Source organism: Glandiceps talaboti, chromosome 7 (assembly GCF_964340395.1).
Source record: "Glandiceps talaboti chromosome 7, keGlaTala1.1, whole genome shotgun sequence".
NCBI classification, from domain to species: Eukaryota; Metazoa; Hemichordata; class Enteropneusta; family Spengelidae; genus Glandiceps; species Glandiceps talaboti.
This window is the reverse complement of record NC_135555.1, coordinates 1,242,033-1,255,198: the sequence shown is the minus strand read 5'-3', so window position 1 is coordinate 1,255,198 and position 13,166 is coordinate 1,242,033. Positions and strand designations below refer to the sequence as shown.

Genomic DNA, 13,166 nt, shown 5'->3' with positions numbered 1-13,166 from the left:
CATAAGTGTATTTCATATATGGAGGTGGCCATCAAAAGTAATTCACACCAATCCTGCATCACACGAAATAGGGTTACACTGAAAATTGGCAAATCTGGCATAGAAGAGGGAGAAGAACCTTTTGCTGCCCTGAGGCAAGGCATTATGGGAAGTAAATGATCAGTCAGGCACTAGCAGCATTGTTTGGTTAGATTTTAGAGGGGCCACATTATACATGGTTGGTAGAAATTATTTTTTTTATTTCCTAATATAGATGTAGACATGCTAAAATCTAGCTACCTTGTGTTCCTCTTTAAAATGCCAGCTATCTTTTGTAAACATCTACATTAAAAGAAGTGCTCACAAGTTTTAAAACATTTTCATTTCCTTGTTAGTACAGGTATGTCATTTCAATACATTGCATTAGTACTATAGGCTTCATGGTACAGTTGGACTTCAAGCTATTTAAATGTGTGTGGGTGGTTGAATATTATCCAATAAAATGTGACATTGAGAGCTGATTGGTTATTGACACTACATTGTAATGTCAATCAAGTTATCATTCTTAAATACTTAGAATTGGAAAACCTCTGACAAATCTTTGAGTTTTGAGAAAAAATGACTAGAAAATAATTGCCACTAAAATTTAATGTAAATTGTAATGTAGTTTTTTCTATTATTATCAAATTATTGATTACTGTCATTAGTTGTTTATGGATATTAGCCTGTCTCTTTTTCCAAGGATAGTTTAGTTTTAAGGATTTGTATCTGTATATTCTCATTCCTAGTGTATTTTTTTAAATATGAGCCTCGAGCCTAATCCAAACAATAAATAAATAAAATAAAATAAAATAAAATAAAATAATAAATAAATGAATGACATTTACGGAACAATTCAGTTTAAACTTAGTTTCTGTTTTACCGGGGAAATATCATGATCGAGTCATGACAATTTTTTTTCTGTCTAAATAATAAAAAGAAACTGTTATGTCAGTCTGTGCACATTGGCTTAGGTCATGAAGAACACAGGTGACGTTATAAATATCACTATTGGGGGATTATAACAAATGAAAGCTGCATTAAACACACCCGGGGCCCGGCCCTCCATTCCGGTATAACAGTATACTTGTATTACATGTAAATTTGTATGTTGATTTTAGAAATGTGATGGGAAAAAATCTGAATTAATACAAATCGAATGATTAACATAAAAGACATACTAGTAACAATTCTCTATACAAATAATAATAATAATAAGTTGAGATTTGATGGAAAATTTATCCCCATTGCTGTATTCTACACACATTTTTTTAATTTTCATATTTTCATAAATATGCAGAAATCTCTTCGCCTAGTCTGTATAATACATTTGCACTCACTTCATATAAAATTCATGCCACAGAATTATTAAGCTTTCACTTTATGTGTTTTGGTATGAATTTAAATACGCCATTGCTATGTAAACACTACTACTGTAGTCCTGCTTGCGCTTGCAGACGAGTACGTCGTCCCTTCCTTCTCCGAAATGAGTGCACCACCGTCTGCAATGGAACACATGAATGACCGATCACCATCACGATAAAATGAGGGGGAAAAAATAAATTTTTCTACTTACATCGTTGGTAAGCATAAGTCCGCGTGTTTACTGCTAAGCTGTTATAACATGGAATGTCTTATGTCAAATGTAACAGCGTTTAAAATGCTCATTGTATACACTGTTGCCCCACACACTAGTTCCAGGAAAAGATCGGTCACTCACCTATATATATCATGCGCACGAATTTAAAATCAAGAAAGGCGCCACCCCATTCAGACCCTCTAACTTTATACAATTATTGTACGAACACAAACTAAACATAACAGTAATGATTAAATCTGATGAACTCAGGATCTGAAAATGAAAAAGACAGTTCTATGCACAATGTTGTATCAATTTGGAGAAAAAGAGAATTGCAATATCGTAAAGAGAACGTATGAAAAAGATATTTATAAACTTAGGGAGTTACATTTTGACCTTTGACTGTAAGCGACTGTCAAAACAAAACGAAAGAAGACCGAATCGATGTTTCGTTGGAAATGGATTATAAAACTCAGTATTTGTATAGATCGTGAAGTGATGTATACTTAGAACAGTGTCTGATATGAATAATGCATTGAGCATAGTACAGTGTGCTTACGGTAGCAGCAGCGATTCTAGTAGCTCAGATTCCGAAAATGACGAGATAAAAGAAATGAAACATGGAAGAAAGAGGAAGGTATCCTGTAGCAAAGATGATAATAACGCATGTAAATCCCAAAAGGTTAAAGTATCCAACAGGTATGCTTGCTTCATCCCGAGATGATGATATATAAAAATGAAAGAATCAATAAGAGATCACACAACATCAAATCACCTGTCTTTCACTTTAGATATGGTTTACAATAAGAATCACCCACAAGGGTCAAATTTGGATGATGATATAACAATATTTAAAAGACTCACTTTCAAACAACAACAACAACAACAACAACAACAACAACAACAACAACAACAACAGCAGCAGCAACAACAAATATGGTACTTTAGAAGTATTAAACTTTGTTAATTTTTTTTTATTGAATGTTTGTCCATCATTATGTTAGTATCTAATAATGTTAGTAACATCTTGTTATTATATCTACAGGTGTGAGAGCCTACCTTTACCATCAGGGATACTTGATATGTTCAGTGATACAGGTACTGATAGAAAATCATCAAATGATGATGACAATGAACACAAAGGAAGAATTCGTTCTTTTGCCCATGAAGCAGGAAATTGGGCAACATATGTGTACATACCATGTAAGCTTTGTGATCTATTTCTGTCAACTACTGCAATCAATGTTTCACTATTCAATCACTCATGACAGATAGTTTCAAGGTAGTCCTCCTTGATATTAACACAGACAAGTTAGCAATGATTCTCCAAATAAAACTGTTATAACAATTTATAGGTAAACAAAAACATCAATATTAGTTGAAGAAATGTCATTTGCTGTTAGTTGAAACTTTTTGTTTGTTTGATTTTCATTATCACTGATGTCTAATTGTGATGAAGTATGAAGTAGGTGTAGTTACCTAGGAATTTAAATCATGTGTATTTCAAAAATGTTACAAAATATCAGAAGTTTAATGAATGCTTAGAGAGATCAAGTAGTCAATCCCTGGATACACAGGAACTGTATTTAAACAACACCTTGGTGTGTCATCACAGGGTATGTCTTGACAAACATACCAAAAGTTAGTACCTGTATATTATCAACTCTGTAGCAGATGTACATATTTTTATATGTGGATCCAATCATAATACTTAGAGTAATTGTGCCATGACATAGCCTGGATGCCAACTAGTGTTGTACTATTAAAACCACAGTGTGAGTGGACGTTATAGTAAAGATACTGTATAGGAACTAGACTAGTAATGACAACTATCCAGTAAGTAGCATGTTATCTTTGGAGATGTTAGAGATTCTTATTAGTTTTAAATACTTGTGTTTTCATGTGAAATATTAGAAAATTTGACTTCAGGTGGAATAATAAATCAAGTTTCCTTCCCAGTGAAAAGCTGTTGTGCTAGAGTCTTTGCTGTATGCTGTGAGATTTGTCGTCCCTTCCTGTGTAACTGACTGTTTGGTAACACTTGATAGTTTAAGATCCGAAGTAGAACGACAACCTACTTTCAAAGTCTATTACACTATTAAATGTGTATGGTGCTAAATGATTACTTTACATTGAGTTGTGTGGAATATATCCACAATTAATACACAACACCCATGTTTTCATATATGTAAATTTTCTTGTAGATAATCCTGATGAAAAGTTCCATCAGCTGATTTCCTCACTCCTACAAGTAGTGCCTTCAAATCTGGATATGCAAACAGTAGAAGACTTCCATATAAGTTTGTCTAGGACAGTTATTCTTCGCCATCATTGGATTGATTCATTTATTGACTCTGTAAGACAGAGGTTGAGTAATTGGCCGTCATTTACATTGACATTTGAAACTCCAGAATTCTATACAAATGAGGAGAAAACAAGGTATGTAATTTGTGATATTTTCTGTTGTTGCAGAGTACTTAGTCTAGTTCCTATACAGTATTGTTGTGATTTATTGTGGTTAGAAACCACAGTTAGTATCCAGACTACAGAGTACAGACTTCTACCCCAATATGCCTAAAATACTTGAATGGGAATATGTTTACCCAGTGTATTTACACTTCCTGTACATACACTAACAAACTTTTTTACCTGTTTTTTTATTTCTCATCTGTATGGCCACTTTAAATAGACACAGATTGATTTTTTTTTACCAAATTCATAGATCTTTCCTTGGTTTGAAGATTTCAGCAGGGCATGATAATTTATTATCATTGACAACTGAAATTGACCAGAGCCTGGGTGAATTCAGACTCCCTAAGTTTTATGAGGTAAGCAAATCTATCATTTTCACCTGCGTGAACCATAAATTAGTTCTATTTTTGACATTCTAAATCTTGCATCTTAAAAATTGAACATTTTTCGATATTTTTAACTTCTTCAATCTTTTTTTCATGGTTGCTATCAGTTATAGTTATGTTTCTATGGTAACTTCATACTATAATTGTTATCATTACAGGATCCATCATTCCATATCAGCATTCTGTGGTGTGTCGGTGACATCAGGTCAAAGGTTAAAAGTAATCTGATGATATCATTACAGGTAAACATTGTATTTGTCATTCCAATAATCATAGATCAGGAAATGAATGAAGTGGAAATTGCAAAATTTCCTAAATTAATATATTGTTAATCATGATATTGAAATTGTGATATTCAATTCTTACATTTATTTTACTTGCAGCAATGTTTGTTCTGATCAGTAGGATACACTAAGATGTTGTGTTTGTTTGCTTTACTCCAAGGTGGCTTAATACAATGTATAGTACCATACGTAACCTGAGACGTAACTAACCTAAGGAACATTTTCAAGAAGTTTTCTGGTGATTGACTCGTCCTCAAATTCATTTGTGTTTGTGTTTCAACTATACCATACTTGGACATTGTATGAAATACATACAAACCTGTACCCTGGTAAACATACCTTGTGAATATTTTGAACAATTATCTTGCTTTGGAGTTGTTCCCAAGATTGAGAGTGAATGATATGATACTTTATAATAGTATTTTCATGAAATTCATTCAAATGAGAAATATCAAATCTTGACAATATTAACCAAACCTTCTTTCTTCATTTCAGAAAACATTTGATGATTTCATGTGTCGATGTCCAGCCTACAGGAAACTTAATGCAAAGGAACTACGCTGTAAAACTGGCAACAAACATTTTTCATTTTGGTTGAGATGACCCCAGTTGTGTAATTTTTAACCGACTCATAATATCAGGAAATAGTGTCAAGATGAGTCAATAGAAGTGGAATATAGTTATTCTGTATTGATATCTCTAATAGTCCAGGTGAAGAAATAGATGTCATGACTTCTAGCAAACATATCCAAAGCAAATCTGTGTCTCATCACAGAGTGACTTTGTCAGGGAGTACTAACCAGTGACATAGATGCTGAACACTGTTACAATGAAAAGAATAATAGCTGACATGATTCCAGCAGGACAAGATGAGATGACAGCTCTCGAGGCAAATCTGTTGCTCACTTCAGAAAGACTTCTATCAGGGACTATTTAGCAATTTAGCAGTGACAAAGACTTTAATGCTCTTACAATCAAAATAAAAAGTTGACATCATTTTAGCAGGACACGATGATATGACAGCTCTCAAGGCAAAACTATTACTAAACTGAAACATTAAAGTTACTTTACTGATGAAAATAATGACAAGAATAAAATCATTTACTGCATGGGTAGAGTTGTACCTTTAAGATCTCATATTTGTCAGGATTGAACATAGAACAATAATATTGTATTCTTTCTTTAAATTCTTCTTTTTTCTTTATAGCCCCCCCCCACACACACACACAGACAGACAGAGACACAGCCAGACACACACACAGACAGCCACACACAGACAGACAGACACAGACACACTCAATGGCTTATGATAATATAAACTATATTTTAAATCTGAAACAAAAAGTAACCAACAAGAAACATAAAGTTGCAGACTAATAACCAAAATGTAGTTTTTCTAACATGTTCATCAGCTTGGTAGATCAAATAATTTACAAACGTTATAACACATTCAAGCAGTTAAAAGTTTTTACCATTGAGCTTCTGATCTGTCTTTGTCGACGATTCTCATCAAAATGACAAACCATAGTTAGAGCTGACCACTAGGTGGCGGTATGCCGATGTGGATATTAGGAAGTTCGATGCCCCCATCTGTTTTATTTTTCAGATCAAATGATTTACAAATGTTATAACACATTCAAGCAGTTCAAACTTTTTACCATTGAGCTTCTGATCTGTCTTTGTCGACGATTCTCATCAAAATGACAAACCATAGTTAGAGCTGACCACGAGGTGGCGGTATGCCGATTGTGGATAGTAGGCAGTTCGATGCCCCCATGTTTTATTTTTCAAAAGGAAGTTATTCCATGATCATGTCTAAAAACATATAAAATACAAATGAAACTGAAAACTGCTAAATTCTTTGTAAAAACAATTCTAATGAGTTTTGTACTCTGTATGTATCCGTCACGTGAGGAAAGAACTCAAAGAAGCAGCAAACATTTTACACTGAAATTCTTTATTTTTTACAAAAAAAATTATGGCTAGAAAAAGGAAAACCCTGTATTTTCCTGCAGCAGGTGACATGATCATTTGTGCACCAATCTGAGCCATTAATGTCAAATATAGAACACAATTTGTGTGTATATGATCAAATGAAGTTGTAAAGTTATCCCTTTCATACCTAAACTCCCATCTGGCAATATTACTGATAGTTTGATTAACATGGCTGACAAAATATCCATGTCTACATTTTGTTTTCACTTTTTAATTTCTGTCATTTCATTTGTCAAGTTTCTTCATGAATGACTGTCTTGGTTACAGCAATACTAATTAATGCTCCCTAAGTTGTTATTATTTTTCATTGCAACAGTTGAAATATGTACTCTGACTTATGAGAATATGAGAGCCCCATGACACGTAATTGTAAGTGTGATGTACTCAGGGTATTTGCATGAGCACTTGTAGTGTTCTCTGTGGCCATACTTTCATGAGCATAGCAAATAAAGTGCAGCAGAAAACTGTGCATGCATGCAAATACCCCTGAGTACCCACACTGGCATTGATATGGTATGGAGTTCTTTTTCTTTTTTTTTACATATATTATCATAAATAGCAAATATCTGTAAAAATCATACTTTGTGATGATCAGATCACATGATTTTGAATGCAAGGAACAATTGCACCGTCATTTGCATACATTATGCAATAATGTTTTGATATTGCACTGCCATGCAAATACCACTTAAAATTAGGGGAAACTTAGGAAGTTTTTGAAGTAGAGGTCAAACTAATCTTAAGACTTTAGAATCCAAAATGGCCACCATACACCGTAGGAATAAAAGATGGTTGTTTTTTTGAATACAAGATGGTGATCCCCATTCACTTCTTTCAGTCAATCTATCAATTTGATTGTATGAATGGACAGCCAAAGTATATGTAGCACTTCTGTTGTCTTACTACAAGAAAACTTTAATCCTCTAAATTGTAGTTCAATGGGTGTTTTCTCTGCTAATCCTGATGTGGGAGCTTGGTAGTAGATTTTGGAGACATTAGCATAGAAACAACCAACACCAAACATCCAAAGAGTGTTGTTGCCATGGTAACTACTGTTACAACTAATGTGTCTTGTTGGTTTCCAATTGGTACTTGGAATGTAAGTGGACCATCCTCCTGTAGTTAGGAAAACACATAATACATTTTGAAAAGGTAAAATTTCTACATGGGGTTTGACACTGTTAGTTTCTATATCCTGTTATCCACTTTTCCTGGTGTTATGTACTCATTTATCATTAGTATACTGTATTTATATATTCCTATTTCTGGCAATAAAATGAATATATATATGATGTCATTAACTGAGAAACTAACATGTAAGTACACCTATGAGGGCACACTGACTTTCACCATCAATGAAGAATTCTTATACTTACGGTATTGTAAGTCAGTAGTTGCCATTGGCAACGTTTGTGATCTGTCACTGAACACCTAGTTTCATACAATGCACCACAGTCAGTTGTGTTTGAGTCTTGGTTTACATCACCTGAAAAAGAAAAGAAAATTACTTTTTAGTTGAAATCTTTCTTTTACATTCATTCTGTTGCAACTTGAAATATAATAGTTAATATTATAAAATCAAAACATGTCAAGTATTGAAGTCACTTTACGTCATGTGACAGAAATTACATAAACCTCATTGGTTTTAAACAATCAACTCAATCTAAGCAGACGGTAATAATGTATTATTGCCTATATTTGTCTTCATTCAGCCAAGGAAAACACTGATGAGCTATTAAACGGCCCTTGTCATGTCAAATCAGAGACAAGAAGTGACATAACCCATAGGTCACTACTACCTTGAACATTTTGGCTTGTATTTCAATCACCACTTTGGCAGTGAAATATTATTTTGTTTGCAAAAAGGTGAAAATTAGTGAAGAAATTAACAAAGCCAATTCATTAAGGGAATGGATATCGATAACCATGCCATTTGGACAAAGTGTGCCAGTACATGACATGGAAAATTATTGCCCAGGTTTGATGTATTGAATTGCATCAATAATACATGTAACTGTTGTTTCATACTGCATTGATATCCAGGGACAATTGTTACAGTATAATATCTGGATGGTGAGAGAACAAACAATGACAATACAGAGAAGAGGTCAATATAAAAACAACAACAATGAAGTATTAAGTTGTGTGGGGTAGTCTAGTTCTATCCATTCACTGATCTCAAGATCTCTCTTTTCGTCTAGCTCAATGAGGTTCTAAGATGAAATTTCAAATGTAACCAAAGCCACCTACACAGTCATTAACATCACATCTTTATTAATCAATCACAGAATTCTACCCAATAATATGTTAGTGTTTGTTTGAGAGCAGTTAAGTAATATCCAAATATGGTACATTTGCCATATCAGGATGCTACGTTTACATCATTCTAACAGTTAGGGGTTTACTCATTTACATGAACAACTTTTGTTCATGATTTGTCATTGAGCTTACAGGGTGACCATATGTAACAACTATACTATGTGTGGGGTTACCAATCTATGAAACATACTAACATAATTTGGGGGATATCACATGGGTATTACCAATCTATGAAACATACTAATAGTAACACAATTTGGGTGACAGCACGTGGTATTACCAATCTATGAAACATACTAATACTAACACAATTTGGGTGACATCACGTGGGTATTACCAACCTTTGCAATGAAGAAGTAGAAATGGAAGTGGTAATGTTGTAGCTGTATACTGTACATCGTCTATTTCAGATGGCTGTTGGTATCGTAAGTGAATTGGTAAAACTGTTTGACTTGATAAGACATCATCACCTTTATTATATAACTTAGAATACACAGCTATAGTGTGGCTTGGTGAAAGATAGGATGGCTTTTCAGTGTCTATGTCTTCAAATATTAAAACCTACAGGGAATAGAAATTATGTACAATGTATTTAATGTGAAGTACTTTGACACATGGATATCATTAAAAAGTGTGCTGTACAGTGTAAATAACTATGACATGGTATATTTCATGTGATTCTAATATCCACAGCCACCCACACAGTCATTAACATCATGTCTTTGTTAATCAATCACAAAATTCTTACCAATTACACAGTCCTCCATAAAGTTAGTGTTTATTGGGGCAATTATGTAATTTCCAAATAGGGTTTATTTGTCAGCTCAGGATGCTACTTATACACTGTTTACATCACTATAGCAGTTGGGGTTCACTGATTGGATGAACTTTATGTGCTGATTGAGGGACTTTGACCAGATGTGGTTTAGTTAGAAACGAGGTTGGCATCCAGACTACCTTAACCCCACACTCCCTATCCTATCTCCCCTTCATCATTGGCATCATAGGATGAACATTTACTCTTCATGAAGAAAGCCATGGAAAACACACTTTTAGAGTTTGGGTTGGCATTGTTGCTTGAGTTGGTTAATATGTGTTTTTGGCAATTCTAATGAAGAGTACCAAATGAGGTAGCCTGTTTACTGCTGTATGGTTTTATGGCAATATTCTAATAAGTAACAAAACTGAAGGGTTTTCTTTCTAGTATGACATTCTTACCTTTGTATTGTTGTGTTGATGTCTTGATTTCATTTGATAGGTATCTATGTAAATAGAACTAGGTAGAGTTTGCCATTGAAGTATTTCACAGAACACAGTGTCTGGTGCAGACTTGAGGTTCACTTCTATGTCTGTTATCACATCTCTGTAATGGAAATCAAATTTAACAATGGTAACTTACTGACAGTTAGAATGGTCAATCTGTACTTGAATTCAATAGTACTTACATTGTACAATAATCCATACCCCCTCCACTATCTATGAATACTCACTCTTGGTACTAAAGCACTAGTAGTACAGGTATTTAAAAAAAACCGGCAGACAATTATAAACATGTAAAACTGGTTTGGCCATTTCTATTTTTAAATAACAATTGGCCAATATAACTTTCATTTCAACACATACACTCAAACACAGAGTAATAAAAAACAAAATAGAACCCTCATTTTAACCCTAAGTTGGGAGTGTCCCTCTAAGATGCTTCTCTTGAATGCTTCTTTTTGAAAATGGCTGCAAAGTCTTGAGTTATCACTGACATATGGCATGTTATTTCCAATATTTTATAGAATCATACTATGACATTGACAAGTCCATATGTAGACTAAGGACACCGCAATCCTTAGTAATGTCACAATTCAACTTCACAGTATCTGACTTTAGGACACCACAATTCTTAGCACCACTGCATGAGCACAACACATCAATTTCACTGTTTGTAGGACTTAGTACACTGCTTAGCACTATCACAACACATCTCTTTATTCCACTGTTTGTAGACTTAGGGCACCACAATTATTAGCACTATATCATAGTACAACACATCTTAACTTATTTATGCCCCTGTTTACTAATCTGACTTTGGACACCACAATTCTTAGCACTATATCATAGTACAACACATTTTAACTTATTTATGCCCTGTTTTATACTAATCTGACTTTGGACACCACAATTCTTAGCACCATCACATTACTCTCCTAACACATCTTTAATATTCCCCTGTTGACTAATCTGACTATCCTTTACAAACTTATTGAAATTAAATGAAGTGAAGTGAAGTGAAGTGAAGTGAAGTGAAGTGAGAGAAAAAATTGATGCCCATTACGTACCTGTGGAAGCCTTTATTTTTAGCTGATCGATGTATGGTAACCTTGTTGTCAAGGCAATAAGTTTTGGTAACATCTTCTGAAGAAACTTCTCTATCGACTTTAATAATAATAAACGAAGATTATATTTGAAGTTAAACATTTGGTATTTTAATGTACTTCAAAATAATATGACAAAATATGACAAACATAACAACAAAACTGTCTTGGCATCTGTTGTTGAAATTAAATTTAATTAAATTCAACTTGAAATTTAATTTATTTTGGCAAGACTTTAAAAGTTCCTTTTGATCCTTTCATCTGTTGCTGCTCAAACGATGAAGGCTGAATATATTGTCTTTGGGACGCTATGAGGTTAGACACGTCATGGATAGCTCTGCATGTATACGCTACGTGGTTTCCACAGAGGGACGACGTGTCGAACCTCATAGCACATCCAGAGCTAGTACTAGTAGTAGTAGTACTATAGTGTCTGGGATGAGCGTGTGATAATGATATCTGCTGCAGAGCTTCAACTCTGCGGAATTACTTGATCAATATAGAACTTGTGGATAGGTCTACCATTCTGTAATGACGGGACACGATTACCTCTTCATTGTCCATAGAACTTTTATAGAACAGAATAAATTCCCGTATTTTTAAAGCGTCTGCTCTATCAATATCAGCACAGTTGTGTCATCGAAAAGCCGCACATTTGTTCATGTAATTCTTACCGGACTGTAATCTTCCCGCGAGTTCTTCGGGCATGTTGACCTGTATGCTATCACCGCATACAGGACTGCATACCAGAGCTATACATGCCAGAAGTAAGGCGTCGATACCCATGTTATCTTCACCAACAGCCTAGCACTGTAGCAGACTACACATATACTTCCCTTTCAAGAGCCCATGGGCGCAGCCATATTGAATACATGTAATGAATAAATTATTTTCACAAGACGCCCTCAACAGTCGAAAGTAATAATCTAAATTCCAATTTCCATGGAAATTAGTATTCAAGGCCAAGATTATATTATCCATTCTCAAGTACTAAAAGCAAGTGTAAAAGATATAAAAATACAAACCGTTTGAAGCTTTGTCTTGTCTTATTAACCTGGCTAGTCATAACTACTTTTAGTAGGTCTAGCCTAGAGATTATTTTCCCAAATATTCATGATTCTTTATGGAATGCAGTTTCTTTAAATGTGTAATTTATCAACTTTGATTTTCACATTATTAGCATTTTATTTTCCAAGAAACTAAACTAAACCAATGATTTATAGAATTTATGGTGAATTTACGGGGTAGGGGTGGAGGCAACCCCCCCCCCCCCTTACCCCTTTACACACCCTAAACAAATGTCATATCCTTGCCTAAATGAACCCACAGTATATAATACACATCTCATCATCACATAAAATATCAAACATGTAATAGATACTGACTCCTGATTGGCTGATGCTGTAATAGATACTGACTCCTGATTGGCTGATGCTGTCATTTGCACACGTCATTCACACTTTTTACACCTACCTTCAAGGTACAAATACATATATTATTAATATTGTGCTACACATCTCCTCACAACATAAACATATCAAACACATACATATATTACTAATATTTAAAATTTATTTATTGAAAAAAAGTCACTGTAATAGATTGTGGGTATTTTCCTGAAGTAAAAAGTTTACAAAGTTTGAAAATATTTGTTAAAACTGAAAATGTATTATTCATTAGATTTTTTTACAAGAACAACATTTTTTTACAAGAACAACAAGAACAACAACAAGAACAACAACAAGAACAA

General features: G+C 34.0%; 2 protein-coding genes across 3 annotated transcripts; one reads left to right on the top strand and one right to left on the bottom strand.

Annotated features, from left to right (window-relative positions):
* The first annotated feature begins 2,032 nt into the window (after positions 1 to 2,032).
* LOC144437832 (U6 snRNA phosphodiesterase 1-like) lies at positions 2,033 to 5,862 on the top strand. 2 transcript variants are annotated; one of them, XM_078126860.1, is made up of 6 exons: positions 2,033 to 2,296; positions 2,643 to 2,695; positions 3,802 to 4,036; positions 4,320 to 4,425; positions 4,614 to 4,697; positions 5,235 to 5,862. In XM_078126860.1, exons 1-6 carry the CDS (start codon positions 2,121 to 2,123, stop codon positions 5,340 to 5,342), a joined length of 762 nt encoding a protein of 253 aa, XP_077982986.1. In that variant the 5' UTR covers positions 2,033 to 2,120; the 3' UTR covers positions 5,343 to 5,862. The 2 variants fall into 2 exon arrangements, with proteins under 2 accessions (XP_077982986.1, XP_077982985.1); XM_078126859.1 differs by having other exon boundaries at positions 2,643 to 2,800.
* Positions 5,863 to 6,140: 278 nt separating this feature from the next.
* On the bottom strand, positions 6,141 to 12,276 carry LOC144437782 (GPI alpha-1,4-mannosyltransferase I, stabilizing subunit-like). Its single transcript, XM_078126802.1, has 6 exons — positions 12,091 to 12,276; positions 11,381 to 11,477; positions 10,272 to 10,416; positions 9,395 to 9,614; positions 8,111 to 8,220; positions 6,141 to 7,850 (listed from the first exon to the last, which is right to left on the bottom strand). Exons 1-6 carry the CDS (start codon positions 12,200 to 12,202, stop codon positions 7,689 to 7,691), a joined length of 846 nt encoding a protein of 281 aa, XP_077982928.1. The 5' UTR covers positions 12,203 to 12,276; the 3' UTR covers positions 6,141 to 7,688.
* Between the last annotated feature and the right edge of the window lie 890 nt (positions 12,277 to 13,166).